Consider the following 25,056-nt stretch of genomic DNA (forward strand, 5'->3'; position numbering starts at 1 on the left):
AAAACAGTGAAAATGAATTAGAGAAAGAAAAATGGAAATGAAAGTAAAAAAGAAAGAAGAAAAAAATGAAGAAGGTGTAGAAAGAGAAAAGGTCAGTGGGAATGAAGAAAAAATAAAAATATGAATGGTCAGAGAAAGAGGAAAGGACAAAAGGAATGAAGAGAAAGGAAAAAATAAGAATGGTCAGAGAGAAAGAGAAAAGGTAAAGGAAGTGAAGAAAAAAAGAAAAAAAAAAGAAGAATGACTAGAAGAGGAAAGGGGAATGAAAAAAAATGAAAAATAAGAATGATTACAGAGAAAGAAAAGGAAAGCGCAAAGAGAAATAAAGTACGTAGAGGTGTATTGCTTGATCTGGCTACAGTGCGTGTGTGTGTGTGTGTGTGTGTGTGTGGAGCAAAGAGGTAGCGAGCGTCTATTGTTTTGCACGGGTGAGCGGCGGCCCTTTGTTCTCGTATGTGTGTGTGTGTGTGTGTGTGTGTGTGTGTGTGTGTGTAAGGCAGCGCTCACGTCACGCCACGTCCGCCCCCCCCCCCCCCAAAAAAAAAAAGAATAAAATAGCAGGCTGGTGTGTCACGTTCTCCTGGCTACCCTTTATTGCACTCCTTCTATTTCTTTCTCATTTATTCATTTGTATTTCTATCTATCTTTTTTTTCTCTCTATATATAAATCTGTTTGTCTATATCTGTCTTTTTATCGTTATCCTCAACCTCTAAATATATGTCTATCTATGTTTTCCATTTATCTATCTATGTTTATCTATATCTGTCTATCTATTGCTATCCTCAACCTCATCTTCTTTCCTTGTCCCCTTTTGCCTTAATTTCCTTTCTTCCTTCTTTTTTTTGTATTGTGCTATTTTTTTCTCTCATAACTCCTTCCGTATCCCTTTTTCTTTCCCTCCTTCCCCTTTTACTTCCTTCCTCTGTTGTCTTCTTCCATTTTTTTCTTTTGTCAGTGCTCCTTCCTTCTTCCTTGTCCTTTTCTCTCCCTCTTTGTATGTTTTATTCTTTTTCTGTTGTTTTTACTCTCAACCTCTTCCCCCTTATCTCTTTCTTTCTTTCCGTTATTCATCTTTATTATTTCCTTCATCGTATTCTCGTTTTGTGTGTGTGTGTGTGTGTGTGTGTGTGTGTGTGTGTGTGTGTGTGTGTGATGTGGATCTAATTTCTTCTTTGTCTCTTTCTCCCATCATTCTTATTTACTCTTTCCTATTACTCCTTTTCTTCCCTCAAACCTACACATTCCCCTTTCCTCTCCCTCTTTCCCTTACTCCCTCCTTCATCACTCTTACCTTCTCCATTCCCTCTTCGGTCTGCCCTCCATGGCCGCGCCCTGCCCTGCCTCAACCCTCTATTTGTTTTTCCTGACCCTTCTCGTGCCTTCTTTCATTAGTTCTTATCGTGACATCGTCTTCATCTTCCCTTGCCGCCTCTCATCCATGGCCCATCTCTCCTTTGGTTCCCCACTTGTCTTTCCTCTTGGACTGAATCGTGGCTATAAGAAGAGACCTCCCCGCAGAATCCCCCCCATCCGCCACTTTCTCCTGGACTGACTTAGTGTTGTTTCTCGCTTTCTTTTCTCTTTTTCCTCCACTTCGATCATCTTCCTTTACCTGTGTTGTTTGGGAAGGGTGGAAGTGGACGTGTGGGGGACAAGCTTTCGTTATGTATGCCTTTCTTTCCTCCCCTTCCTTCTTTTCCTCCACCTCGATCATCTTCCTCTTCCTGCGTTGTTCTGAAAAATGTGGAAGAGGACGTATGGAGGAACAAGCCTTATTTATCTCTTTATTTCCTCCCATTTCTCCTTTTCTTCCCTTCCTTCTCTTCTTCCTCTTGTTTCTATTGCTCTGAAAAATGTGGAAGAGGACGTATGGTGGAACAAGGCTTATTTATCTCTTTATTTCCTCCCTTTTCTCCCTTTCTTCCCTTCCTTCTCTTCTTCCTCTTGTCCTGTTATTCTGGAAGAGGAGTATGGAGGAACAAGCTATCGTTATTACATTCTTTCTTTCCTCCTTTCCTTCCATTCCTCCTCCTCTTCCTCTTGTCCTGCTGTCTGGGAGAGGAGGAAGAGATGTATAGAGGAACAAGCTATCGTTAATTCAATCTTCCTTTCCTCTTTCCTTCCATTCTTCCTCCTCTTCCTCTTGTCCTGCTGTTTGGGAGAGGTGGAAGAGGACGTACAGAGGAACAAGCTATCGTTAATTCAATCTCTCTTTCCCCTTTCCTTCCATTCCTCCTCTTCTTCCTCTTGTCCTGCTGTTTGGGAGAGGAGGAAGAGCACATGTCAAATCCTGCGTTATTTATCTTTTTTTTTCCCTCCGTCTCCTCCCTGGTCTCTTCCCTTTCATCCCGTTCTCAACCTCGATTTTCTTCCTTTCGTGGCGTTGTTTGCATGGGCGAGGTGAAAGGTCACGCGAGGAGTTTAGTGTGAGGGGGGGGGGGTGGGGGGAGGGTTGAGTAAACTGAACTTTTATCTTAATGTGTCTGTCTTTTTCTTTCTTTTTCTCCTTTACCTTCTTTCCCTCTTAACCTTTCATTCGTTTCTGGTTCTTCTTTATATTGTTGACCTTCCTTCATTACGTTGAGGGAAGGAGGAGGGTGAGTAAATTGGTCTTTTTTTCTTTTTCTTTTTCTCTTTCATCATCTCCTTCCATTCCTTCTTTCCCTTTCATTCGTTTCTGGTTCTTCTTTATATTATTCTCCTTCCTTTCATTACGTTGAGGGAAGGAGGAGGGTGAGTAAATTGGTCTTTTTTTCTTCTTTCTCTGTTTCTCTTTCATCATCTCCTTCCATTCCTTCTTTCCCTTTCATTCGTTTCTGGTTCTTCTTCATATTGTTCACCTTCCTTCATTACGTTGAGGGAAGGAGGAGGGTGAGTAAATTGGTCTTTTTTTCTTCTTTCTCTGTTTCTCTTTCATCATCTCCTTCCATTCCCTCTTTCCCTTTCATTCATTTCTGGTTCTCCATCTCGTTGCTCTTCCAGACAAAAGGAGGAGAAGGTTGCGTGGTGATTATTTTTCTTTCATTCTTTATTTCCTAACTTTCCTTCATTCTCTTTCACTCCACTTCCTCTCCTGTTCTTCCATCTCGTGCTTCTTCCACTCATGTCGTTGCCCGAGGAAGATGGAAGAGCCGACTGAAGGAGGAGGAGAAGGTTGAGTAAAGTGATTATTTTTCTTTCATTCTCTCTTTCTTAACTTTCCTTTCCCTCTTTCTCTCCACTTCCTCTCCTGTTCTTCCATCTCGTATTTCTTCCAGTCATGTCTTTGCCCGGGTAAGATGGAAGACGCGACTGAAGGAGGAGGAGGAGAAGGTTGAGTAAGCTGTTTATTTTTCTTTCCTCTCCTTCTTTTCCTTTTTTTCCTTCCATTTCTTTCCGGTTCATCCATCTCTCGTTACTCCTCCATTCAATACGTTGCCTGTGGAAGATGGAAGGGAGGGAGGAGGAGGAGGAGGAGGAGAAGGAGGTTGAGCAAACTACTCTTTATTTTTCTTCCTTTACTCTTCCTTTCCTTCTTTTTCCTTCCATTTCTCTCCGGTTCTTCCATCTCTTTCCTCTTCCGTTCATAACGTAACCTGGGGTCGAAGGAAGGGGGCACCTGGGGCTGCGTTTACATAGAGCTATACTATACGGGTATACGGGCACGTTTTCGGGGGGCACGCGTATAGCTGGAATCGAACAAAGGGAATTCCATATACCGCGCTACATAGGAGGGCACTATACGAAATGCCGTATAGCTGCGTATAGTATAGTATAGCGAGAATCGAACATGTTCGATTTTCGTGCACCGTATACCGCCAGATAACCATCGTGCTTAGTTGTGGCAGGCTGTATTTTTTCCAAGGTAAGTTAATAAATACATAGATTATTGAGATTCATTTCAGCGGAATTTCGAAGCACATGCACAAAATTAGGTTTTTCAAGATTTTGTAGCTGTTGTATGACATCCGCATGTAGTTGAAAAACACCGTCTCATCAGGATGATCGATCAGGTTCTGAAATGTGGTGTGGAACTCCCCCAACTCAGGTCTCATTTGGAAGTGCTGTCGTACCCATGTTTTTCTTTTCTTCCCATGTCTCTCCTCAGCCTCCATCAGTAAAAAGAGAGCCACATCTTCTTCGTCTGAAGAATCCATGTTGACGGCATCCGACTGGAAGTATAGTGTACGTGTGCAGCCCTATGTAACCCGCCGTGTCCGTATAGAGTATAGCGTATAGCGTATACCGAATAGCGAATATCGTATACCGTATACCGTATAGTTCTATGTAAACGCAGCCTGGGAGGAGGGGGGAGGGGAAAACAATTTTACCCCTCCTGCCCTCCTTCGTGACGTCTTGTGGGTCTTTCCTTCCTCCCCAGGGGCATTTTAGGGGCTGGGGGTGGCGGGAAGGGGGGGAACTGGGCGGTGGTGGTGGAGGCGACCTTTATGCCGCTCCGCTGACGTCATTCCATTCCATTCCGTGCCTGTGTGTGTGTGTGTGTGTGTGTGTGTGTGTGACGAGAGAGAGAGAGAGAGAGAGAGAGAGAGAGAGAGAGAGCAGAGCAGAGGAAAATTAAATTGTTTCGCGGTATGTAAACATTGAAAAATCCTCCTCCTCCTCCTCCTCCTCCTCCTCCTCCTCTATCATCACCATCCTCATCATCATCATCATTTTCATTGACAGGTCTCTGATAACATTAATTAAGGCCTCAGGCTCCCGACTTTCTCTTCTCTTATCCTCCGTCTCCCATACACACACACACACACACACACACACACACACACACACACACACACACACACACACACATCGTCTTTATGTCCCTGAATGAAAGTAATGGTAAAGTAGATACGCTTGGCCTCGGTGCTCATCTCCGTCACACTGGCCCCTTGAGCTTGTAGCGGGAACACAGGGACAGAGGGCCAGTGTGACATCCGGGTTACATTAGTTTACCATTCCCAGTCCTTAACCTGGTTGTAGCGGGGATCATGTTTCTTATTCGTCCCTCTAAGCGAGAAAAATGAGGAAAAAATCATTACTCACACGAACCATTTCATAATTTGTATCAAAGCATTTGTGATCAGTTTATGTATCATCTGTTTTTGGGGGTTTATATCATGGCACAAATTTGGTCCGTCGCTGCTACCGGGTTAAGGGAGGATGAGCAGCTGGGTGGGTTGTGCTGGTTGTACGCCGACTGCCTGGGCCGGTTACCCAAATTTGATGACTTTCCTCAAATCTTCACCTCTCTGTCTATCATCGGTCTACACTCTACAGCCATAAACACCTCGGGCCCCCATTACGGCTATTTTCCAAGGCCACAGAGAAAATTTACCAGTTATTCATGAGTGAGGTTCCCGCTGAAGATGCAGAAGTCGGGTAAAACTATCACTAGGATCACAAAACAGCCCATGCAGCAACTTCTACGAGAGGCTTTTCAAATGAGTGCCGATATGTTTAATTAAGTAAACGGGCTTTCACTTCAACAAACACCCACACCTCGTCTCCGCCTTTTATCCATTTCTCACCACTCACTCCAACCGACACCTCCCCTTCCCTCACCTCCACTCATCCCAACTAAATAAACCTTTCACCCCGGTCTCTGCCTATCCATGCGCCATCTCCCCTCCTCGTATTTGTGTGTATCTCTTCCTATTTTCCTCCTTTTTCATCACACTTCTTCACCTATTCGACTGACAGCTCCCCTTCCCTCTCCTCCACCACTCATCCCAACGAAATACACCTCTTTCAACTTTCCGGTCTCTGCCTATCCATGCGCCATCTCCCCTTCTCTTATTTCTGTATCTCTTCTTATTTTCCTTCTTTTTCATCACCCATCTTCACCTATTCGCCTGTCACCTCCCCTTCCCTCTCCTCCACTACCCAACTTACACCTTTCACCCCGGTCTCTGTCTATCCATGCGCCATCTCCCCTTCTCTTATTTGTGTGTATCTCTTCCTATTTTTCTCCTTTTTCATCGCACTTCTTCACCTATTCGACTGTCACCTCCCCTTCCCTCTCCTCCACCACTCATCCCAACTATACACCTTTCACCCCGGTCTCTGTCTATCCATGCGCCATCTCTCCTCCTTCTCTTATTTCTGTATCTCTTCTTATTTTCCTTCTTTTTCATCACCCATCTTCACCTATTCAACTGTCACCTCCCCTTCCCTCTCCTCCACTACACAACTTAACACCTTTCACCCCGGTCTCTGTCTATCCATGCGCCATCTCCCCTTCTCTTATTTGTGTGTATCTTCTTATTTTCCTCTTTTTCATGGCACTTCTTCACCTATTCGACTGACACCTCCCCTTCTCTCTCCTCCATTCATCCTTACTATATACACCTTTCACCCCGGTCTTTGTCTATCCATGCGCCATCTCCCCTTCTCTTATTTGTGTGTATCTCCTCTTATTTTCCTCTTTTTCATCGCACTTCTTCACCTATTCAACTGTCACCTCCCCTTCCCTCTCCTCCACTACCCAACTTACACCTTTCACCCCGGTCTCTGTCTATCCATGCGCCATCTCCCCTTCTCTTATTTGCGTGTATCTTCTTATTTTCCTCCTTTTTCATCCTACTTCTTCACCTATTCGACTGTCTTTGTATTCCTATCTCTACCTATTTTCTATCACATTTTGCTCATCTATTCTCCTTTCCTTCCACATCCTCCTTTGCATTGCTCTTATTCCTTTTCCTAGTATTCTAAAACTGCCTATTTTCCTCCTTTTTCACCACCCTTCTTCACCTCCCATTCCACTTTTTTTTGTATATTTATCTCCACATCTTTCCTATCACACTTTTCTCATTGACTCTCCTCCTCTTTCACATATTTTGCCCTCCTATTATTCTATCTCTTAATATTCCAAACACTGCCTTTATTATTTTCCTCCAACACTAATAAGTTCAGGTTCTCGGTTCTCCCCACTTCTACAATCACCGCATGCTACACTCTGCTATGTCGCTTTCTCCTCATCACAACTATATCTTCGTCCCTTCACCCTACAGCTACACACCATCATGCCTTCCTTTTTTAATCCATCACTCAGTAAAACCAACAATGACAACAGCAACGTCTTCCTCCTCTCTGTATCCTTCACCTTCACAAACACAGTAACGTCATCACCTCAAGTATTCCCCACACCACCTTGCTTTTCTAAGAGTATTTATATCCATCACTTTGCAAAATCTCAGGCTTCTTCCATTCTATTACAAACTCCATCTTCCACTCCTCTGTATCCTTCACCTTCACAAACACAGTAACGTCATCACCTCAAGTATTCCCCACATCACCTTGCCTTTCTTAGAGTATTTATATCCATCACTTTGCAAAATCTCAAGCTTCTTCCATTCTATAACAAACGCAGTCTCCCACTCCTCTGCACTCTTTACTTACACAATCATCATTACCTCATCTTATCGCCCTTTTATTTACATCCATAACTTTGCAAAATCTCAAGCTTTTTCCATTCTATAACAAACGCAGTCTTCCACTCCTCTGCATGCTTCACTTTCACAATCATCATTACCTCATCTTATCGCCTTTCTATTTACATCCATCACTTTGCAAAATCTCAGGCTTCTTCCATTCTATAACAAACACCATCTTCCACTCCTCTGCATGCTTCACTTTCACGATCATTATTACCTTATCGCCTCAAGCCTCATCCCTAATCTCATCGCCTCATCGCCCGCCCCTTCTATCGCCTCGCCCCCTACACCACCATGGCTTTTCATTTATTTCAGTCACCAAGGAGTTTCAGCTCACTTCTATGCTAACAACAACAACAACAACAACAACAACAACAACAACGTCTCCTGCCCATCACCTCCTATCGCGCCAAGAAGCCTAAAGTTCATCTTATCACCACGTGTATTTCCTTCACTATCTTGCCGTTCCATTTATTTATATCACTTAGCACAGTCACTTCCTCTCCCTTCCCCTCGCTTCCCTTACCTTTCCTTCCTTTTCTTTCCTTCCCTTCCCTTCCCTTCCCTTCCTTTCCTTTCCTTTCCATCTCTTTCCTTCCCTTCCCATCCCATCCCTTCCCTTCCCTCTCCTTCCCTTCCCTTTTCTTTCTTTCTCTTCCTTTCCCTTCCCATCCCATCCCTCCCCTTCCCTTCCCTTCCCTCCCCTTCTCTCCCCTTCCCTTCCCTTCCCTTCCTTTCCCTTCCCTTCCCTTTCCTTCCCTTCCCTTCCCTTTCCTTCCCTTCCTCTCCCGTCCGTTCCGTTCCCTTCCCTTTCCTTCTATACCACCACCATCTCCTGCCCTTCATCTCTTACCCATCTCCCTTCTTCCCTCCCTCGCCCTTCATCCTCCCCAGCCATATCTTCTTTCTCTCCCCTCCTCTTCCACACCTTCCCCAGCAACGAGGAAAACACCCCTTCCCACTATTCCTTCTCCCTTGTCAAAACACCCCTTCAGCCTTTCCTCCCCTTCCAAACATCCCCTCAGAACATCCCCCCTTGCCCCTCCTACACCTCTTCAGCATCCTTTCCTCAGCTCATCACCCTCAGAAGCCTATAGATTCCACATCCTCATTCTCTCGCGCCTCGGACAGTGTACCCGCCAACATCTAGGTTAATTCCGCTCGTTTTGGGGATTGTTCTGAGTGAAAGGCAAGATGGCATGGTGTGGTGTGGCCTTGGGTTACGATGGCATGGTGTGGTGTGGCCTTGGGTAATGATGGCATGGTGTGGTGTGGCCTTGGTTAATGATGGCATGGTGTGGTGTGGCCTTGGTTAATGATGGCATGGCGTGGTGTGGCCTTGGTTAATGATGGCATGGCTTGGTGTGGCCTTGGTTAATGATGGCATGGCTTGGTGTGGCCTTGGTTAATGATGGCATGGCGTGGTGTGGCCTTGGTTAATGATGGCATGGCGTGGTGTGGCCTTGGGTTACCACTGGCGGCTTGATTTGATGCGATGAGGCTTGAGGTCGTATTATAAGACATTTCGCGCGGCCAAGAACACATATTTGACAAGGCTTTCGTAGGAGTTGTGGGCATTTCCAGGAGTAGTTTTATGACCCTGGTGTTAGTTTGACCCTTCTTCTGTACCGTGAACCTAAGGAAACACTCATTAGAACCCGACTGACCCGCTCTTTAACCTTTAGAAATTGTTAATGTGAGAAGCGAAAGTGTCTTAAAATACCAACCTTGATGTGGCGTGTTCTGGTGTAGGGTTGAGTTGGTGTGGTTTGCTGTGGTTTGGTGTGTGGAGGCTTAGTATGGCTTTGTATGGCTTGGTGTAGGGTAGGGTTGGGTTGAGTTGGTGTGGTTTGCTGTGGTTTGGTGTGTGGAGGCTTAGTATGGCTTTGTATGGCTTGGTGTAGGGTAGGGTTGGGTTGGGTTGGGGTGGGTTGGGTTGGGTTGGGGTGGGTTGTGAGATTTACCATAGCACCTTCTTTGGATACTGAACGGGAGGAGCAAATAGTCGTATCCATTAGCGTGTTGGTTGTTTGCTTTTTCGTTTCATTCCTTCAGTTCGTGAGGATCGTATTCTCAGACGTTTTCGGCTCTCACAGCACAACGGAGATTAGTTGGATTCTCATGAGTGTTTTTTATTAATTTTTACGTTCATGGTGCAGAAGCCTTGTCAAAGTATCACTAGGCTCATAAAACTACCCATGTAAGTATGCACCACCCACCTACAACAACCTCTACGAAAGTCTTATCAAATGTGGGTAATGTTTGAGAATGTGGGCCTAATACTCTCTCTCTCTCTGGTAATGCGGGTGGAGACATCAATTAATTCAGTATACTACCACTATCACCACCGTCGCCGCCACCAGTAGACTGTCTACGTTAGATGGCGGATACTAGCGGAATAGTCTAGCCTGGAGTCAGTTCGATCCAGCGCCCAGTTGGTAATGATCCCTCATTCCTTAGGCAGGCCACGCACCGGGTTCTGATAAGCTACCAATGTGCGCAGGTGTATCTCGCACGTTAGTCGTATTACAGTGTAAGAAAGAATAATAATTGGATGACATTGCGTTATGGGAAGTGATTTGCGTGGAAATCAGTTCGAAGCACAAGAGCAGAAGGCACAGCAAAGAAATAATAATAAAAGAGGGTAGAGAGACTATGGCAATGAGGAAGAAGAAGATGAGGAGAGGAAGAGAGATGAGGAGGAACATTTTAAGTGGCGCCCTCTGCCAGAAAAGAGTGGGGAGGAGAGAAGATGAAGAACATAAGAATAAGATGGATGAGAAGGGGGCCAGTGGCTCCTGTAAGAGAGGCCTGTTTAAGGCCTAACTCCTTTACAACTCTAACCGCTAATATCCTTCCCCATCTAATGTCCTTAATCATGAATGGTAGTAGTAGTAGTAGTAGTAGTAGTAGTAGTAGTAGTAGTAGTAGTAGCAGTAGTAGCAGTAGTAGTAGTAGCCTAGCAGAAGTAGTAATTTATGAACAAGTGCTAGCCAGTCAGTCATCGCTTTACCAACCACCCAGATGACGAGCACCGGTGAATAAGTGATGACGAGCCCGGCCACCCATTGACACCGCAACATGACTACAATATCACCCGCCCTGTTATCGTTATGTTGTTAGGGCCTTTGTAGTAGTTGATGGAGTGTTTGCTGTTGGAGACTATTTGAGTCGTTCGTTTGTTAGCCCCATAGAAACAGTTGTTCCCTAAAAATCTCCTTAGTAATCCTTTATGACCGAGTTACAACCCTTTGCACCCCAGAAGACTCCCTAGAACTCCTCCTCCACGACCCAATTAGAACCCTTTGCCCCTCAGAAAACTCCCTAGAACTCCTCCTTCATGACCCCATTAGAACCCTTCGCCCCTCAGAAGACTCCCTAGAATTACACCTCCACGACCCCATTAGAACCCTTTGCCCCTCAAAAGACTCCCTAGAACTACACCTCCGCGACCATATTAGAACCCTTTGCCCCTCAGAAGACTCCCTAGAACTACACCTCCGCGACCCTATTAGAACTCTTTGCCCCTCAGAAAACTCCCTGGAACTCCTTCATGACCCCATTAGAACCCTTTGCCCCTCAGAAGACTCCCTAGAACTCCTCCACCACGACCCCATTAGAACCCTTTGCCCCTCAGAAGACTCCCTAGAACTACACCTCCACGACCCTGTTAGAAAGAACCCTTTGCCCCTCAGAAGATTCCTTAGAACTCCTCCCCCAGTACTCTGTTAAAACTCCTTGCCCCTCAGAAAACCATATTAAGCCTATTATGTAGCCTCGTTAGAACCTTTGCCCCCCTGAAAACTCCCTTGTTATCCTGCCCAGTCGACCACCCTCTAAAAGCCTCTTTACTGATCCTCCGTGTGTCGCCCTAACTTAGTTTTTCTCACTCTGAAAACTCCACCTGCGGCCATGTTAAAACCTCTGCCCTGGAAATCCCATCAAATCCAGTCTTGTTGCGCACTGAAGAGCCCCGTCGTTTTTAAGCCTCTTATCTCATTCATAGACCTAATGGAGTCCTGTTCAGTTCATACCAGTTCATACTCCTTTGTCGCCTTCGCATAATAGAACCTTTGCGCATCGTCTCTCATTTAAAACCTTGCCGTAGTCTCCCTGTCCTGCGCACTCTCTTAGTCTTATTCCGTAGAGTAATTCGATGCGCTGGAAGAACATCAGAACATAAGAACATAGGGAGACTGCAAGAGGCCGAGTGGCCTACACAGGGCAGCTCCAGAATCCCCCCGATACTCACGATGGGTGAGATGTAGTTTCAGAGGTTACAGGTAGAGGCTTGATCCTCATTTACCTTCGGTACGGGCGTACACTCCAGTACCCTGTTACCTTACTGTACCCACACCTCACTCATCAGAGTCATCTTCTCTAATGAATCCTTTGATAACCCTTCTGAATTTTGCTTCGACTCTCATTCGACCGGCTTTGGCTTAGTTGCCGCACTACACTACCACCTGTCATCTGTTCCTTTATTCTTTGCCGATTCTGATGAGCTTGTGGTCGAGGGCTTAACAAACCAACCGGTTCCCATTTTCTCCTGTCTTTCCTCTATACCATACCTGTTGCCGGGTCAGTTTCGATTCTCTTGCTTATTCGCCAAAAATCCCGTCGAACCGCTTCTGTGTATAGTGTTGCCAACTCGAGTGTGTATGTGTGTGTGTGTGTGTGTGTGTGTGTGTGTGTGTGTTTCTGGGGTCCGGCGGAAATTGGGGCCTTATGATGGGATGAATTGATACCTTTGAAATCAACAACAACAGCAACAACAGGGTACAATCGTGAGTCATGGAAGGTGGCGGGAAAAATATATATAACACCTTTTTTTTTCGGTTTCATTTCATGGGACAAGGGGAGTGAAGGGGGGTAGGGGGACGTCGCGTAATGGTATATTTTTCTCTTATTTTATTGTTTTCTTGAGTTGCGGAGGCGTGGACTTGACGTGGTGTGGAAGAGGGTTAAGTCCCCCTCTCGCGTGTGTCGGGTTTTGCAGGTAACGTTCTGTGCAACCTTTTGGTGGGCCCAGTGTTGCGAAACGTAGGACTCTCTCTCTCTCTCTCTCTCTCTCTCTCTCTCTCTCTCTCTCTCTCTCTCTCTCTCTCTCTCTCTCACATCAGTACAACAGGCCCATCTAGTTGCACACACAGACGCAAGCGAATCGACTACAAATGAGTCACTCTGATCTGTATTTCGCATTATCTTCAGCCCTGATAACTTCCTTCCATGTTAGGATAGGAAACTCATCGAATATTTCACCTGTACACCTGTGCTCCCCTCTGTTAGTCAATCACACCCCCGGCTGTACCCCCAAACCCACTCTTCGGGCAGCCAACCGTCCCCCAACCCCACCCCTTCCCCACCTCACCTTTCCCCTCTTCTCGTCCTCGCTGATACGCATTCCCGAAGCCTCCTCAGGTGAGCCAAGAAACTGTCTTCATAATCCGCGTTGGCAACCTGAGTGAAGGTATATATACACGGTCACAGCCTGAAGGAGAGTAGTTGTGTCTCTGGACTTGTTGTGTTCAGCACTGTCTTACCTGAAAATGTTCGCTGGATTCAATGAAAGCCCCTTCAGCTTGCTCAGCCCGAATAGAAGCCTGTTGGAGTGGTGATACCCAGAACGGGACACTTCGTACTGCAAGACACGTGGTGGTGATACTCGGCTAGACTGTACGTGAGGACGTCTGCTACTGCTACTTCTACTGCCACTACTGCTGGAACGTGCAAGAAACCGGATCTTTGATTACGCCTACCGCTAACAAGAGAAACCTTTTACTTAGCAAAACGTCTCGAATCTCGCAACCATGACCGTGGAAGATTGTGGTGAGTTTCATTATTTTACACCATTTCTATCGTCATCTTAATCATCATCAGCTGGTCCATAGTTTAAAAGGAGGAGATACACCCTTAGACTTATTAGGCGGTATACTATTCTATTATTTTATTTACTTTTACTGGCATATAACTGTGATAGAGGCGGTTATTGTTTTTGCTGTCATCGTTGCTCTCATTCGTTGTAGCAATTGTCAGTGAAAGCCAAAAAAAGAGGTGATTTCGTACTTTTTTGTTGACTTGTGTGAAAGCCGTGAGAGAAAGTTCGGGAATCGCGCGGAGTTTGCACCACGTCTGTCATGACAACGCTAAAAGCCACACTATTGCATGATGATGAGAGAGAGAGAGAGAGAGAGAGAGAGAGAGAGAGAGAGAGAGAGAGATGCAACGACTGATTTTTTTCTTCACGCGGTGAATGTTTGAGTACCGCCTAATAATGACTTGCTGGGAGTTCAACTTCGGAGTGGGGGCGGAGGCAAAAACCTGTTAGCGTGTTTCTATATAATCTTATGCTTGCTTCTCCTCATTTCAACTCATTGCTGGCAATACCACCAACCCATCAGTATTTTTTGTGGATATCTTTTTTTCTTTGAGTACCGTATTTATTTAGCGTCTTCTGCCAATAGGGATTTTTTTTTTTTTGTGGAAGGACTTTTATCTCTCTTGTTTTTCTCTTCTGTTATGTCAGGAAGTCACTTTAGTTACTGGTCTTGGGGCGGAGGGGAGGGGGTGCATTATATATTTTTCCTCCTTCACCATTAAAACTCGCGTGACACACAGGATAGCAGTGCCGCCAGCACACCACTTGCGTGGACACACAGTAAAGGCGGCTTTACACCTGGCAATTTCTGGTCGGCAATACAGCCGCGACGATCTAGCGGCTAGACCAGCTGGGTGCTCTCGGGAGCAAGTACGTTCACACGTGGGAGGAGCCGCCGGGAGCATCAAGACGTAAACTGCTAGTAAATGCAAGGGCATGAATTCATTCCAGACACCCCAAAAGGCTACTGCCATATATTAAAACCACAATGAGTTTGGTCCATTAGCCTAGTATTGTAGAAATACTATAAGTAAACGAGGTTTACCTTCAGTAGTATTGATTGATTGAGTGTTCATTGTTACATTTAACAACAAAGGAGAAGGGAGGAACATGCCATCGCAACCCCCAGGCATTACATAGTGTGATTATATAATACACGAAAATAATCGTTCCTTGCCTCCTTCGATATCTCGCAAAGAGATAAACATTTCTCGTATGTTGCTGCCACTCTCTCAAAAGTTGTTTTGCGTAGACTCAGCTTCTCATACAGCTTATCTTGTGGGTCCCACAAGTATCTATGCTGCCTAACTTCTTCTAGTAATGTCACCTCGGCCTCCTGGCTCCAAATATTGTTGTCTGTATCTGTCATTTTTTTGTTTTATTGGCGCCGACATGTTGTACTCGGCCGCCAGTCGGCAATACAAGACGGACGCGCTCAGCTGCAGAAAACTTGCCGCGAGAAGGGCTCCCAGACCCAGACCCAGACCAAAAATGCAGCCGCGCCTGAATTGCCGACTAGGAATTGCCAGGTGTAAAGTCGCCTTTAAGTTTCTAACTAATGATGTTTGAGGCCTGGCCTGGCGCCCAGCACTAGCAGGATGCCTGATGGAAATTTACCGTCCAGACTCACCGTGTCCATTGATGCGTGGCCGAGGGCGGGGGTGGAGGGAGACCGGAAATGAAATGAATACTCCTCACAGTTAAGTTTGTGGATTAAAATAGCACCCTGCGAACTTTAAAGAGGCAACCGTAATGGTGCCATTACTTAAATATTTTTTAATGGTTATGCAGTCGCTTAAAACGTCTCGTTTTCTATTTTTGACATTGCAATCTATTTTTTTTATAATAATCCTAGATGTTGCCAGGCAACAATCAGTGCTTGATTCACGTGATGAGGCATTATTACCAAGCGCCGCTTAACCGGCAACCTTGCAATCAGCGGCTGACAGGACGAGGACCCTGACCACCGCGAGATAAGGACACGAGGCCCAGCTGCGGGGCGACGTAGTTTAGCTTCTGGCTCATGGTGGGGTTGGCGGCGGTGTGTAGCGTTGCTGGTCACACCCTGGTCCGTGAAAGGTCCCGGCCGAGAGAAAGTGACAATGTGGCGCCGAGCGGGGCCTACCACTACCAGACAGTGTCAGCACCGGGGCGCCAGCGGCCAGGCAAACGTGACCACACGGAGGACCATCCTCGAGCCCCCTGGTGCAGGCCCCGCCCCCACGGCCCACCACCTGACGGACGGCCATGGGCGTGTGGCAGGCCCTGACAACGCTACCTAGAGCCCGCCACACACTGTTTAGGTTGACACGAGTGGTGTGACCCAAATGAAGTGTGTCACAGGCGGTGGCTTGAGAGAGGACGGTTGTGGGGGGACTGGTGTGTTCTGTGTTGGCTCCGCGACCTCCCGTGCTGCTGGGAACCTGTGTGCTCGTATCGGTGCTCCTAATTGCTGCTCTCGACGAGGAAATGTTAATAAGGGGGGAATTATAAACCGCTTTGGCAATGAAGGAAAACAATATAATTATCTTCCCTCAGTGATGCGGTTATAATCCTTTCGTGTGGTTCATTTTTTTTCTTTACAGATATATATTATGAAAAAGAAATGGAATGCGTGTGATAGACTTGAAACTATTTGAAAGTCTGAGTTATCCATAGACTATGCAATATGCTAATTCTCCTGCAAAGACATTGTTATTTGTTGTTGTTCCGGAGTTGTCAAACCTTTAGCCCAGTCCTTTACTGATTGACAAGTTCTATAGTCTAGCTTTCCTATCACACTCTATACATAAACATCAGTGTGCTTCAACACCATCCCTGTGACCACCCCTCATTCCCTCTATACCAACTTTACAAACTCTTCACAATGTTAACCTACGACCTCATCACTCATGTGTATCCTGCGGCCCTTGCAGCCACCCGCTGTGTCCCCAGTCATGAGGGCTCCAGCAGGCCTCATCGACCACGGGTAACTTCGTCCAAGAGGCCTCAGCACCTCATCGGGGGTCAGCAGCAACAGCCCAACAACCAGTGCAAGAGCAGGAAGCGAGAGCAGCAGCAGCAGCAAGAACAACAACCATACACCTTCTTCCTACCAGAATCCTGTGGTGTTGATTTTGAAGAGGACTCCTGCTTCCCTGATGACCCCTATGATGCTGGCAACAACAATCAAATTGACATCCTTGACCTCAATCATCTAAAGGTGAGTACCTAGTCATTTTCAAAAAGGACGATGACCCAGAGAAATAATAGTTTAACCTACTGGTTCTTCATTGTCTTGTCTAATAATTATGAACAGGACTAGAATTGTTTTGAAAACTTATTTATGACTATTTCTATTTTCCAGGAAAAAGAACTTACATCTGTCCACATCCCCATCACAGCTTACCCGAAGTCCCTGATTCAGTGGCCTGTTGACGGCTCTACAAAGAACAGGAGAATATCTGAAGTAAAGAAACAGGTAATGGACAATCACTTATGAGCCAGAATCTAGTCACTATTTTGAGGCTTAAAGTAACATATTTGTAAAACACTAAAACTATTATATATATATATATATATATATATATATATATATATATATATATATATATATATATATATATTAATTTCAATCATTGTCTTGACAGGTTAAGCTTCTTGGAAATTTGATCAAGATGACTGTAGGAGGAGCTGCACACGCTGAGGCTGTCAACGATGACAAGACTCCCACCAATCCCCCGCCCTTCTCTGGGCATGTTGATATGTCCAGAATCCCTGTCCATGACCTCGCCCACTCTGCCGATGAATCTACCATGGCCAAGTGGAAAGACATTGAAGCACATCTTACTGTTGGAAAATTAAAGGAGGTATGTACAAAGAGGGTGATGATGCTTGTCCCAAGAAAGAGATGTAAAATTGGCTACATTATAACAAATTCTAGCAGGAAGTCTGATACTTGCAACTAATAATTTTTGTTCCTATATATTGCACTAATTGTAGTATATCATAATCCATGGAAAAATCTTTTTTATAATTTTGTTTTTAAGACAGCAAGAACCTTACGACGCTTCATCAGTTCTTTTACCCATTTGTCCTGTGGCATTAAGCATTTTTAATTAATATGCCTATGTTTTTTGTTTCAGGCCAAACAGATTCTTCGTGACACAGACTGGAGCATGGGAAGCCCAGCCCGTGAGAACCTGTGGAGGGAACTGTGCCGCCACCACTCACGGGAGAAGGACTTTGGAGATTATTACTACTGGGACACAGTCAAGCAGATCTATGGCACAACAGGTGAGAACTTTTGTATCATTATGAAGACATGCTGGGGATAACTTCCATATCATGTTCTCTTTTATTGGGTTATCCTGTAGACACAACATTGGGAATTATAAGAAAAAAAAAGCTCTTGTTCTGAGATCATAATACTAATGACTCCTTAATCCCATTCAGAACTGTCTGAGTGTCATGTGCAACTTCCTGCCTTCATTGATGCCAACCACAAGGTGTCTCACTCCTTGTCCCCGAGGGGGGTGAGCGTGTGTGAGCGAGTCATTTCCCTCATTTCCTTCAACCACCCAGCCATCACCTATGCCCCAGCCCTCTACGGCCTCACTGCCCTCCTCCTGCACTACATGGAAGGTCAGTGTCGTTGTTATGTCCTTATTTTTTGCAGTACTTCACCATTTGTATTGCTTTGCATAACAGTTCCTTATATTCCTCATTTGAAAAGTCACAGTTATTGATTTCCACATTCATAATGATTGGTGTGAAAGAAAGGGAACATGAAAAGAAATTGGCAAAGATGGTTCAAGGATATCAAGAAATACAGTTTTTCACATAGTTAGGTGCATTGAACTTTACAACAGCCTGGACAAAGAGATTATCTTCTCTAAAAATTTAAATGAATTTAAACTTGATGGAGACTGATAAGGCTTATTTCCTTTATATCACACTTGGAGTAATACACGCCTGATGATGATGATCATTCATTAGCATATTTTGATATTAATTCTACTATATTTTTCTTTCAGAGGTGGATGCCTACTACTGTATCTCTGCCTTGGTTGGTGGATTGCAGAGCAAATTTCTTTCCCAGACCAAGATTGCCAATGAGGCACACTGGAGGGCTGCCATGATTCTTGGCAGGAAACATATTGTAAGTTTTATTTGCTTTCTTGGTGAGAATAGGTTGATAAATATTTGCAACATAAACTTGTGCAAACTTGTCCTTGTCTGTGTTGGTAGCAATCAATTTTGGCTTCTGTGTAACATGGATTCTATTTCCAGAGAGGGGCATTCACCACACTGACAAAATTTGGGGTGCCTCAAGAACAAATTGAGGAGACATTCCAGAACTGGTTGTGGTGGATCTTAACAGCATTGCCTCTCACACACACGGTAAGAATGATGAGCTGAGGTTTTATGTTGTTGTGTTGATAGGTTCACAGCATGGTTTATGAGGTGACTTCCTGGTTTCAGAGAAGTAATGTATCATGTGTCTCCTCCTCAGGTGCGAGTGATTGATTGCTTCCTGTTTGAGGGCTCCAAGGTTCTGCTGCGAATTGCTTTGGCTATTTTCCATCTGTTTGTCAAGACCCTAACTCATGATTCTTCCATGGTTGCCTCACTCCCTTCACGAGGCCTTCAAGAAACCCTTTACCAGTTTTGCCAAAATATTCAAGTAAGTAAAGAATATTTTTAATTTGAGCATAACCAATTGAAAGTCATATGAGTAGCAGATTTCAAGTTAAAGAATACATCAGAATGATGTATTCTGAAGTATTCATGCTTCATTCAGTGAAAGAATTGGATGTATTTATTGTAATGTACTCTGGTAGTGATTTGAAAGATTATAATACTAATTGTCTTTGCCTTTTCAGATTTCTCCCCAGAAGCTTCTGAAGACTGCCTTTGGGATTCGTGGCTTCAGCAAATCAGAAATTACCAAAGTGATTGTCCAGACCGAGATGTGCCTGAAGAGCCAGCGCACGATGGGGGGCACGGGAGGTGTGGGATCCGGGCAGATGAACCCCCCAGAGAGCCCCTCCCTGCACCGCTCTGTCTCCCTGGAGGGTCTGCCCACCTCAGAGTCCCAAAGCAACATCCAGATGATGTCACACACTCTCACCATCAAAGAGGTAAGCATCTCAAATTTTATGCCTGCAAGAAATCTCATTTGAATTACTTGGGGAAGCTTTTACTGACAAGACAGTTATATTGTATCATTTCTTTTCCTATACTAACAGCTGTATCTTAATATGGCGCTTCTGTGGGAAGAATCAGTATTTAACTACAATAAAATTCTGTTTGTCCATTTTCATGATTTTCAAATTTTACAATATTCAAGTTCCTGTCCTTTCATTATTATATAGTTTTCTTTTTTGATGTTTATACCAGGTAGTAACACCAGTGGATGACATCCGTAAAAAGTTTACTATTCACATGTTTCAAACAACTGGAAAGGCATATGCTCCACCTTGAATTGTCAAGATAAACAGAATAATATTGTACAATTCTTTACATATCGCTCCTTGTAAAAGGTTGGGTGCTTTAAGAACATATTTGCATCGTAACATACATGTACAGGATGATACTAATTAACTTTATAGATGATAATTACATCATAACATGTAGGAAAATACTTACCAGCTTTGTAGATCATAACATGGTGGAAAATACTTACCAGCTTTGTAGATGTGTCAGTTGCAGAATGTGGCTATGGGCTAACTTTTTAAAATGTTGATTGAATTAATCAATTATTGATGAACAGTCTCCAAAAGCCTGTGGTTTTTATTGATTATGGGCATTTGAAGCTTCCCATTTAGATGACTGAATTCATGTATATTTTTCTTGTTTTGCTGTGTTCAAGCTGAACTAATATTGTAGATGTGGAAAACAGTTGTGCTTCTGTCATGCTTTTCAAAATACCTTTCCTAACTTTCTGATATGTAGATCTGCTTACTAATCTTTTTCAAAACCTCAGACTGTGTGGTGCTAATGGTTCTTCACATTAACCTCTTTTTGTGCATGCTTACTCAAGGGCTCTCGCTCTCCTGCGCCCCGGGTTCGGGCCATGGGGCAGTACCCCATTAACAACGTCAAATCTGTGATCGTCTCAAAGGATGAGGTTTGTTGCCTGATGCAGGAGAAGGGCTGATGTGTGAGATTATATGGAAGGATGTGTTTTTACTATCATTTCCATCATCATTATTTGGAAGCAACTTAAATTAAATTTTAAAAAGGAATTCCTTCACCTGTTTACAGTTGGATATGGTGTGGTGATGGTGATGATAATGAGAAAATGTGTAGTGGCATAGGGTACTGTATGACTAATCTTAGTATATTGGTGAAGTTCTAAAACTGAACTAATCACATTTAAAAGTCAGACTTTGGATTTTAAGTATGAGAGCAAAGTTTTGTCAATAACAGAACAAAATTTGTGATATGTGAATATAAGCAAAGGCAACTGTCTGTATAAGAGTATTGTTTGCTGGACTTTGGTCACTGTGTATTGCTTTTCATTTTTTTATATAGTTTAATTTAATTGTTTTCTTTGACCTCACCAAATTTGTGAAAGGAGCAAGTTATAGCATCATTATTTTTTTTATTTAAGAAGTAACTTTCATTCATAATTTGTGTTCTAATTCTAGCTTGATTTCTTTTGCCATTAGTGTTTATGCATTTCTAATAACAAATCTTTTTTCTTAAACCTCCAGTTGCTGACACTGTGGTCTTGGCTGCCGATGAGAATGACTATGTACCAACCAACTCTCATTTACACCACTGAGGAGCATGGGTGTTCCCTCACCACCTTCTTCCAGGTGGGTGTAGAAACTGGACCCAGTATTTCAAGGTTCAGAAGGCCTCTCCACCTTACTATGAATATTGTGTGTGCTATGAGTTATAAAACCTGAACATGTGAAAAGAGAACATTTACAAAGTTCCTCCACATACCTAATACTCCTTAAATCATGCCACAACAAACACTGGAATGCAGATATGTACTTATATTTTTTTACCTCTTAAAGATTATGTCATTAAGGATTCTCTACATGATATATTGATGTAGCAGAAGTAGATGTATGTGGCAGTTTATGTGTCTGTATAATGCGTCTTAATAACCTTTTGTCTTCTTTGCAGCGTGTAGATAAGTATGAGCCTTCACTCATCTGCATCCGTACAGTGGAGGACAATGTGTTTGGTGCCTACTGCTCTACAGCATGGTCTCAGAGACACTTCAAGGATGAATTTGGAAACCGGCAAACGTATTTTGGAACTGGAGAAACTTTCCTGTTTTCCCTACGGCCCACTGTTGCCAAGTACCAGTGGGTGGGGATCTCCAGGCAGCAGGATGATGCTACACTGTCTTCGGTAGAACATTCTGCTGAGCTGTTTATGCATGCTGACACTAATATGATCACCATTGGTGGAGGGTGAGTAATTGAGTCAAACACAATTCTCATGTAGATGAATATACCCTAGAAATATTGAAGCTTTGAGATTTGTTTTTCCAAGCCTAGTGATTAACCTGAAATTTGATATATTCAGGACACTTGCACTGTAATTACCCCATGAACAAAGTGCATTCATTTCTAGTCAGCAGCCCCTAAATGAATGAATTTCTTCTTCCACAGGAATGGTCAGGGAATCATGCTGGATCATGAGTTGCGATATGGCAAGACAGAGAGATGCCAGACCTTTGACAATCCTCCACTGGCACCAAACGGAGACTTTGAGGTGAAGGTTATTGAGGTCTACAGCTTTGTGAACATGTAAAATACTTATTTATTACTTAAACACAAGATTGTATATATACTTTTTAGGCTGTTTATGTTATATTTTCAGTAATTGAAAAATGATCAATATTATTGTTTTTCATTTTTTTTCAATTACTGAGTTACCAATTATCATTATATTTTACATATCACTATTGCCGTCTGATACAAGACTTCTTCTTGGCAGTTTATGAATGTCATTAGTTGCCATTTACGTCTGTAATTATTCATAGATTGCCATATGGTTCACTTTGGTGAGCTGCATTAAGTGAGCAGTTTCCTCAGTGAACCAGCTGCCTTGGATGGGTTTTGGCCCTTTCTAAGCTGATATACAATCCTAGTCATATATTTATATATATCTACACAGTACCATGGATGAAACAGGATCAATTTCAAGTTTCACATTTGGTGAGGTGACTGCACTGTGGTAGGAAGTAGAATCTCATATGAGTTGATGAATAATTAACTTAGATGAAGAAGCAATAACTGTAAGCCTAGAGAGCAGTTATGAGTTTCACTGCCTTTAACCAACAATCTGTATGTTGCATGTATATGAAGTATTTTATGTATTCAACAGTATGTTCATTGTTGTGCTGCATGAATGTTTTCATCATACTCCAGATGTTCAGTGCAAATAGAAAGTTAATCAAAAAGCAGTGTATATTGTACAATAAGTTGCCAAGCAGTGCAAATTTGTTATCACATATAGTTCCTTTATTTATCATAAGGGTTCACTATACAAATTTTTATTGTCATATTACATGAACCATGATGTGGATTATGTTCTTTAATTTTAAAATGGAAATTAAAATTACTGCGCATTAGTTATATTCATATCATAGTGTAGTGTGAAAAGTTCTTAATAGTTTGCTTGAGAGCAGAGACCATCCCACCCAGCAAGTTTTCAGACCAGCTCTGCATTTCATTAATTTAGAGTTCTCATTATGTATTTTGCTTGAATTTGAGGCTGATTTCAAAATGTTTTATTTATTTCATTCTGGCAAAGTTTATGCCATACCAATATTAGTAGAATTATTTGTTTTGCTCACCTTGTTTCAAAGTAGATAATGATGCTTCAGAACATGAGAATCTTTGTGTCCACTGTACTGTGCTTAACCACCCCATATGGTTCAGAGTTTGTAAGTGTAGACATATTTTCCTTTAAACTAACTGTTTTCTCCATGTCTGATGTATTCTGTAGCTAGCTTGGTGTTTGTGATTGTCCTTGGAAGGTGTGTGAGTCAACATCTCAGTGTTGTGTGTTAGTGAGGGTAAGAGAGTCATTGTGATAAATTGTGATGTGTGTAGCTAGCTTGTAAATCAGTTCAAATTAAAGTATAATGTATGCTGTTACATTATTTTCAGATACATTTTGTATAGACAACATATTTTGATATTAATGTCTGCCAAACTGTGTTAGAGATTTAAGTTTCTGCTGAAAACACATATGCCATAGGACAAGAATCTCCTGTGTTGTTCAATTATATATTTAAGAATTATGTTGATAAGTTTGTAGATAAAAGATGTTTATGGCCAGTAAGTTATATCATTGTCGTAAACGGATTGTTTTAGATAATCACGTTTCACCAGTTGTTATGTTATTTTGTAGGAGAGGAAATAAAGAATGTTAAAAGAAGTGTTGCAACTATTTTTTCTTGATCAGATATGAGAAGATAGCCAGTAAGGAAGAAATCATGACCTTCACTTCCTGCATAAGCAAGGTAGGGAAGTGGAAAAAGCCTTGCATGCAAAGAGCAACAGCAAAAGATCATGAAATTCATCATTCATGACTTCCACACGTCCTCAGTCAATGCAAGGTAGCCAGATTTCACAGCTCACACTACTCATTCAGGCCAGCATAAACACACCAGTGATCTCCCATGTCCTGAGGGAATCTGTAGGGCAGCAAGATGATAAATAGTAGCAGGAAACTAATTATTCAGTGTTGCCTGCCGTTTAATTCTGAAAGCTGCTATTTTTCTCGGATCCTGATGGGCCGTGCAGTATTATTCTGCACAATGATCGATGTAGCCTATTGATGAAAGTCTTTTGTTACCAGTGATGATAATATTGTGTGGGAATGTGTCATTTATATTCCATTAGACTCGGCAAAGTTTTCATTCCTGACCCAAATGTGTTTTTTCCCTGCAAAAGATACAATGTTTGCCACCAATTAACAACAACAACAATTAACAGACATGAATGAGGTAATGCAGCAAGATGTGGTGGATAAATGTAGTAGTAATTGTTAATAAATGCTGCAGTAGAATGATGTTTATTGAGAGTTTATTTAGCAGCTCATTACGAGATAATTATGGTATAGGCCGAGGTAATAAGATATGAACAGATTTTGAGAGGGAAAGACGAAAAAGATCGAGGAAGAAGATATGCATATAGGGAAAATTTGGCCTGAAAACTTTTGAGTGTTGAAGGAAAGAAGAGAACAACGAAGGAAAGGGGAAAAAAATAGGTGGTAGCTATAGGAAAGGGTTAATAAGGGAGGCTAATAGAGAAGGGATCTGTGAGGAACGGACATGTGAAAAGGGTGTGATATGCAACAGTAAGTGGGTGCAAATGGTAGATGGGAGGCCATTAGTTAAATAAAATAACAGTTAAGGACTAGACTGTACTGGTATCCCTGGTTGAGAAATAGGCAGAGAAAAGGTCATAGAAAAGAAGAGCAGTTCTTTTTTTTTTTTTTTTTACATTGCAGCCTATTGCGCTGGATCCTGATGGTCGGTCCAAGGCTTTTTTCGTAGGTCCTGATGGTCATCTTGCATTGGCTCATGCTGCCCTCCCAGAGCTCATCTTTGATCCTAGAATCTAGAGTCCGGGTTGATAGGTGGTCTTCTGGACAGCATGTGGGTAAAATGGAGTGCAGAGAAAGGGAGACATGTAGACATTGTTAAGATGAAGTGACTCGCATCCCACTTATTGAGTTTAGAGAAAAAGGCCATGAAAACTGGTTGGAAAATAGGCTTATAAAAGGTCGTATAGGGGAAG

General features: G+C 43.1%; 1 protein-coding gene across 5 annotated transcripts; it reads left to right on the top strand.

The window, feature by feature from the left end:
* Window positions 1-12,910: 12,910 nt before the first annotated feature.
* On the top strand, window positions 12,911-23,689 carry LOC127003998 (GTPase-activating protein skywalker-like). 5 transcript variants are annotated; one of them, XM_050871144.1, is made up of 14 exons: window positions 12,911-13,245; window positions 16,210-16,496; window positions 16,641-16,754; window positions 16,924-17,142; window positions 17,419-17,569; window positions 17,729-17,917; window positions 18,310-18,434; window positions 18,566-18,676; window positions 18,789-18,959; window positions 19,159-19,416; window positions 20,319-20,405; window positions 20,995-21,099; window positions 21,419-21,711; window positions 21,913-23,689. In XM_050871144.1, the coding sequence occupies exons 1-14, from the start codon at window positions 13,227-13,229 to the stop codon at window positions 22,052-22,054; spliced, it is 2,271 nt and encodes a 756-aa protein (XP_050727101.1). In that variant the 5' UTR covers window positions 12,911-13,226; the 3' UTR covers window positions 22,055-23,689. The 5 variants fall into 5 exon arrangements, with proteins under 5 accessions (XP_050727101.1, XP_050727098.1, XP_050727097.1 ...); XM_050871141.1 differs by lacking the exon at window positions 12,911-13,245 and adding an exon at window positions 15,219-15,320 and having other exon boundaries at window positions 15,880-16,496; XM_050871140.1 differs by lacking the exon at window positions 12,911-13,245 and adding an exon at window positions 15,224-15,597 and having other exon boundaries at window positions 15,880-16,496.
* Window positions 23,690-25,056: the final 1,367 nt, after the last annotated feature.

Source organism: Eriocheir sinensis, chromosome 27 (genome assembly GCF_024679095.1).
Source record: "Eriocheir sinensis breed Jianghai 21 chromosome 27, ASM2467909v1, whole genome shotgun sequence".
In the NCBI taxonomy this organism is placed as follows: domain Eukaryota; kingdom Metazoa; phylum Arthropoda; class Malacostraca; order Decapoda; family Varunidae; genus Eriocheir; species Eriocheir sinensis.